Source organism: Rhea americana, unplaced genomic scaffold (assembly GCF_003343005.1).
Source record: "Rhea americana isolate MKP2758 unplaced genomic scaffold, rheAme1 scaffold_79, whole genome shotgun sequence".
Taxonomy (NCBI): domain Eukaryota; kingdom Metazoa; phylum Chordata; class Aves; order Rheiformes; family Rheidae; genus Rhea; species Rhea americana.
The window spans coordinates 840,950-847,710 of NW_028186967.1; the positions used below are offsets into that span (position 1 = coordinate 840,950).

Below are 6,761 nucleotides of genomic sequence, written 5' to 3' on the forward strand. Positions count from 1 at the left end.
GAAATTGCAATCTTTTCCTAGACAAGTAACAAGAATAAATTGGGAAAGTCTGCAGAAAGAGGAGCCATTGAAAGTTATTCTTATATTTATGCTTAAGGTGATCACCCTGGATTTATTGCTAACGTCTCAGGCTGCAAGCTTGAATTTGATTTATTAACTACTGTCCTTTTGGGTTTCTCATCCAGGGCTGTTAACCAACTGCAGAAAGCTGAATAGAAGAGAGCTGCATGTTTTGTCTTTTTAGCCTGTTTCTTGTGTTCATTATAGTTTATAAACAAGTATCTCTCAGGTCTTCTAAATAGATTTTCTGATCGAGTTCCCAGCACAGAGCACCACCAGTCTCATTAAAGCTTATTTATTCTACTTTCATGCATGAATAAAAAAGCTCCTATTCACTGCTGACTTTATTTAGTTAGAGCCTATGTCTTGTGGTGAACATTGAATTGGAATGACATTTTTTGGCACAGAAAAAAAAAAAGTGGGACTGTGGAGAACAGTTTGCCTGCATCTTTTATAATAAGAAAAGGAAAGGGTTAACCTGTTCTTGGCTGTATCATATTGATGAGACCCATACAAAGAAAATACAGCTGTAAACAGTTAGAAATATTTTCTAGTAGCTATTTTTTTTAGTAAATCATTGAAGTAGGACTCTGGAGATATGTTTTGTTTCCCAGGGATGCCACCCACTTCCTCCGTGATATTAGGAAGGTCGTTAGTTGCGCTGGGTCTCAGTTTCCCAGATGTAAATGATACTTTCTTCCTCCTCTGCTTTTTGCCTACTTAAATTGATAGCTTTTCAGGCAAGTAACATCTCCTGCTCTGCTTGTGTGCCGATCACAGTGAGTTCTGCTATCAGCTGGGTTCTCTAGACACCATTGCAAATAACAAACATGAGCTTCCCTTTATGCTTGTTTGTCGTCTTCATCTCCATCCGTGCTACAGTGCCTGCAAGGTAGGATGAGCGGCTGAAAGAAAATCAGTAGAAATGAAAAACAAGCAAGTAAAAAGAAAGAAAGAAAGAAAGAAAAACAGCAGGTGTGAAAAATTGTGAAGTGGCTTTGCTTTGCTCCAGTCCTGCTGGCTCGTGATCTCCTGCAAAGGTACTGCATTTTGGAAGGAGAAGCATTTGAGCCTGTGTTTTGAGTCAAAGGGTGAACAAAACTCGGCTTTGTGTGCTTCCTTTGTGCTAAGCACATTGTGAATATTCTTAAGCATTGCCACAAGGATTAACAACGCCGCATTTTAATGTGCCTTGTGCTGAGGTTTAACTAGACAGCAGCACAAGCAGGAATGGTCTCTCCAGGCGGTGCTCTCTACTAGGTGTTTCTTTGAAGTGCTATTCAATAGCTTTCTTTTACTTTTTTTTTTTTATTATTTATTTTTTTTTACTCTCTCCCTCAACAGTTTCTGGAGCAAATCCTGATAAATTCCATGTTTCTGATATTCACTGTGCTGGGGTACTTTATCTCCAAGTGTTTTTGTATGGCAATAGTATGAAAGAGCATGTGGACAAAAGCATGGAGTTTGGTATTTACTTTGGATCATTAACCTGGTCTGTAAATTTGGTTTGATCTTTCTTCCTCCCCCCCCTTTTCTGTGTCATTTCAGAGCCCATGAAGAGAAGCTGTCTTTTGCTGCTTCAGGAGTCCAGCAAGAAACGGGAGTCTGATGGATTATAAATACACCTGCTCTGTCTAAAAGACAGCTAAACAGATAAGTGCACTTTTAATTTTCTAGCAATAGTATTGTAGACATATTCATGCACAAAACATCTCTTTCCATTTTCATTTCAATTCTGTGAACCTCTAGTGTTTTACCATCGCTAACGGATGTTTTCCACTGGGAAATACCAGATGATCAGTATTTCACGTGAATTAATTAGCAGCCGAGGGGAATTGTTACTGAGAGCTCAGGAGGCTCCCTGGGGTCTCTCTCTCTGCCCCTCCAGAGTTGCTGTCTCCAGCGATGCTTTGGGACTCCAGATAGCGACAGAGGATCAGGTCTCAAGTATTGCACTGGGCTGATGTGACCCATCAAAACCAGAGGCATCCACTGCGACTTGTTAGAGGTTTAACAACCAAAGCTGGCTCTTTTGGTTGAGAAGATGCTTGTGATAGCTTGGAAAGGTCTCAGAGAAACCAGCTAACGTTGCTGGAAGGAGAGAGGGCTTTATGCATATGCTGTTCATATTTGTGTGGAGAAAGGATAAATTCTATTTTTTTCTACTGCTTTCCAAGAAGGGAAAACAACCAGGGGTGTAGGAGGCAAACTGTTAGTCTGAGTTTAGACAGGGCATCTGCCTAAACTCATAGGCATAGCAAAGTGGTATCGTGGGTGAACCCTAAGAGGAAGCGTTCTGTCAAAGCTAAGAACACGTTTGTACATTTAGATGGTAAAAATACAAGTTATCGAGAAAATAATTGGCTTCTTAGATGTGCTTCCTTATGTGACCATTACTTGCTTTTGAGCACACCACTACAATTATTAAATAATGTAAGGGATCCAGAATATAGGGTTCTCATGTGCAGTGTAACTTTACAATAGTGTGCTATCAAGGGATTGGGGCAAATGTTTATTATACCTACAATTTACAGCATTAGCATAATGAAAAAAGCACTCAATTTGAACTGCAAATTCATTTTTATAAGTATTACTCTACTAAAATTTAAGTGATATCTTACAAAGAGAACCGTAATAAAATAGAGAAAAAGTGACAAACATCTTTCAAGCAGAGCATGTGGGCGTTGGAGAGAGATGTGTGGCTGCAGGAGGACAGGACTCAAATTACTGAATCCAGACCAATCTTATTTGCTCTAATAGGGCTAATTAGCACTGTAAAATGTCTACGTTTACCTTGCTGTTAGAATAACTACAGACTTGTAATAGCAAAATTACAGCGTATTAACTGGTATGGATTTGTCTTGTGTACCTAAGCTGGAGAGCTTCTTGGTAAAAGTACCAGGCTAGAATTGAGGGCAACCTGAGTCCATTTCTGTCACAGATTTCTGTAACCTTAAGCATGGACTCTAACCTCTGTCTCTTGTTTTTTTCTGTCAGTAAATGGAGCTCATAATACCGCCCTTCCTTGCAGGGAAGGGACATTGAGTAATGTGGAGAACGAGAGTCAAGATTATGAAGCAGAAGATTACCGCATCATGAGAGAACTAGCTCCAGCTCAATTTATGTGATCCCTAGAGCATCTATACGTCCCTCTCCACTAACATAAGCTCTTTACTCTTGCTGTTGCTATTGAGAAAGGGTTTGTAATAATAGAAGAAATATCTCTGGTATCAGGGATTGTCCTTTGCATGGTAAACAATATTTATTCTTGGCTCTTTACTCTCCTGATGGCAAAAGGGCCTGAGAATATACTAATAAACGCTGATGAAGTTAAGCTCTAGTGAGAAAACTGTAATCAGGGTGTGTCTATTCACCAAGGATGGATAAGAAATAGGAGCAGCTTAAATCATTGGTATACCCCAAATAACAGAGCTCTAAAAAAAAAAAAAAAAAAAAAAAAAAAGGAAAAGAAAAAAGAGGGAGAGAGAGTGAAAAAGTCATGTTGAAGTCTGAGATTCTCAAGGTCTTGATTCTTAGGTTTGCAGCTTGAACTCCTAGAGGCTGTTCTCTGCTAGGTCACCAATATCAATGTTCACCCAAGTTAGAGCCCCCCTAAATTAACCCTAACCTGGCCAGTTCCAGTCTGAGCTGCAAACGTATCTTTGGGTGTCAAACCTGCATTTAGAGATCGTGTCCTGAAGTTTGGCACATAACTGGTAACTCTCTGTGTTCCTTGCCAGGAGATGGAGAAAAAGGTAGCGGTCCTTCTGAGGAGCTGTGCCAATGTTTGTTTAAATGCAACTGTATTTTGTTTGCTCTGTGTATCCAATGGCTGAGGAGAATAGATTCAGCAGATCTTGACAGGTTTCTGTGAAAAATCTTTTGGAGAAAAAGAAAGACCCCCACATCCCTAACTCTTCCCTCTTGTTACAGGTGAGCCTTGTGGGCACTTTGRAGACCTTGGCTTCTGAATGTGTGAGCTTCCCCTGGGATTAGAAGAGCCATGGGGAAAGACAAGAAGGAAGAGGAGGCTGTATTTCTGAGGAAAAAGATTACCTTGCTGAGGGCTTTCTCGCTTCTTATCGGCAGCATGGTTGGCAGCGGCATCTTTGTCTCCCCTAAAGGAGTACTGAAAAACTCTGGCAGTGTGGGCTTCTCCCTGACTGTCTGGTTTGCCTGTGGGCTTCTCTCCATGTTTGGTGAGTGGTGAGCTTTTGTCAGCCTTCGCTTAAGCTCCTGGGAGAGGAGGGGAGCCAGCAGATTTTTACGTATGAGAAGCTGGGAGCAGAACAGACCAAAAATTCCTTCTTCCTAATGCAACAGAAACAAAGATTCAAGAAACCGTTGGGGCCATACAGGCCTAAGGGTTTCATTCAGATGATTCCCTKATAGTTTCTGATAAAATCCCAGCGCTCGTGATCTATGAATTTGAAATTACATGCAAATCTGGAGCAAGAAGGGTTAAAATGACTGCAGATCTAGATAGCACGATCTGCTGGGAGAGTCAGGAAAAAATATGGGAATTGACTCTTTATCATGTGGAAGTGCACATGGAGTGGAGACTGGAGCATGTAAACGGTACCTGCTAGAACGAAGGTACCCACAGTGCGAGAAGGACGAGAAATAACRGTCTTAAAATGCCGTAAGGGAAACCCTTCGTGTCAGTAAGGACAGCAAAGCACAACAGCAGATTGCTGCAGGAGCTGCGGAGCCTGTAGCAGTAAGGGGTAGGCGGATATCTGTCAGAAATGGTTTGGATATACCCAAACGTGTCTTGGAGCGAGGAGACTGAGTAGATGAATTTTTTGACACCCTCAGTCCTGCTTTCTCTGCATTACATTTTGCTCCATTTTGTGGCAAATACCATTCAAGAACTTTTTTTTTTCTCTCACTGGAAGAGTGGACTTGGTGATTGTAGTTTCAGTTCCAGTTCTTCTGAAATAATGTAGCTCTTAAAATTACCATTAATACAAYATATGTCTTTCAGTTTCTATTTTACCTTAATTGTGTGAAAGCAGTTTCTCAGAAATGCTCTAGAGATGCCGAATAGCAGAACTACGGGATCTCTTGAAACTTAGGGGAGAAATACGAGTTTATTTCCATGGATGACTTTTAAAGTCCTTCCTCCTTCATAACTTCAAAAAAAAAAGAAAAAGAAAAAAAGAAAAAAGAAAAAGAAAAAAGGAAGAAAAGAAAAAAGAAAGAAAAGAAAAAGGAAAAGAATAAATAAAGAAAGAAAATAAAGGAGATATAGTCCATGAAAAAACACCTTGGTATTATTACTTGTGCATGCAGAAATCAGGACGTTCRATTGTTAATCTGGCAGAAACTGTAGTTCTTCCTCTCAGCATATACATACCAGTATTTCATATTTTTGGCATATGCTGGTAAACGTAGGCCTCATTTACTATACATGTGGGATGCAGCCTATGTGTGGTTGGTTGGAGAATGATGCTTTTCGCCTAAGGGAAAAAACATAAAACAGAACATGAGCACAGTGTTTCTTTTAGCTGAGGAGAGCCATAAATGATAAAGCATGTTCTGGTCATAGAGCCAAGCCTCCGCACTTGGAAAGGTTTCCCTCTCCATTGCATCCTTTGATAGCGCCTTCTGGCAGGGCCTTGGAAGTCTCTTTGTCAAGTTATTGTATTTTGTAACTGAATTTGTTGTTTTGTCCTTCCCTTTTATCAGCTTGAAAACCTTCCCCGATCATTTTTCTGACACTTTTTGTGCAGTGTTTTAAAAAAGACTTTCTTTTTTTAATGTTTTTTTCCTTAAAATGTCATATTTATACAAGTCCCATAGCCTCATTCAGCAACGCATTTAAATGCGTGCATGAATCATGTAAAAATACCCACAGCAGTAAATGGGAGGAGGTATCTGCCTATGTTAAAGGCTTCAAATGGAAGTTCAGGATAAATTTACAGATGGAGAGGCTAGAAAATGGGAGTCCTCACCGTTAGCATTACCTGAATATGGCACGAGTGCCACAGGACTCGGAGGAATGGCTATATTGCTGCCTGGCTTGTCTGCTGCCTCCTCCGCTGCCTGTCCTGCCCTGATTAGGGCTGTGTCCAGCTTCCTGCACTTTCTTCTTTGTGCCACCTCTGAGCTGAGGACAGGCAGGAGAAGCTCAGCCGAGAGGCTGCACCTGACCCAGAGGAGGCAGGACATCACATCCAGACCTCAAATGGTGCAGCACGGTATGGTCTCACCGTTGGGAACTGCACCCGAACAGTGCTCAGCTCCATTGCAAGGGACCTGATGTGCAAGGAAGCGGAGTACCTAACGTGTAGTGAAGAGTTTTATGATTTCTTTCGATGAACAAAGGATGTTTAATATAGCAAGGGGATCTGATGTAGGCAAGGTTTAAAATTCATACTTAGATGTGTTCAAATGGCATAACCGATTGCTGTACAGAAGAAAACAGATGGGAACTTTTTTTGGCACTRGTGGAAGTATAATGGTTTCTATCAACTTGTCTGAACATTTTAAGCTTCCTTCTCAAATGTGCCTCTTCTAGGGTTTCTCGTTCTGCCTAGATGTAGAGGCAGGGAGGTGTTGAAGATMTGTTGTTAAGACAGGAGTGGGCAGTTCTTAAATCTGTTGTCACACTTGTGTGTGAGGAAGTGAGCACGTGAGAGGAGAAATACTGAGAAGTTTCTTATACTCCATGGTATGGGGGTTTTTTTTGTTTTTTT

General features: G+C 40.9%; 1 protein-coding gene across 4 annotated transcripts in view; it reads left to right on the forward strand.

The window, feature by feature from the left end:
* Nucleotides 1-3,805: 3,805 nt before the first annotated feature.
* Nucleotides 3,806-6,761, forward strand: part of LOC146585605 (cystine/glutamate transporter-like) — a 17,371-nt gene continuing 14,415 nt past the window's right edge. For all 4 annotated transcript variants that reach the window (XM_085322658.1, XM_085322659.1, XM_085322661.1 and 1 more), the window contains exon 1: nt 3,806-4,259. In XM_085322658.1, the coding sequence (XP_085178784.1) occupies nt 4,064-4,259 (196 nt within the window). In that variant the 5' untranslated portion in view covers nt 3,806-4,063. The remainder of the gene's footprint in view (nt 4,260-6,761) is intronic.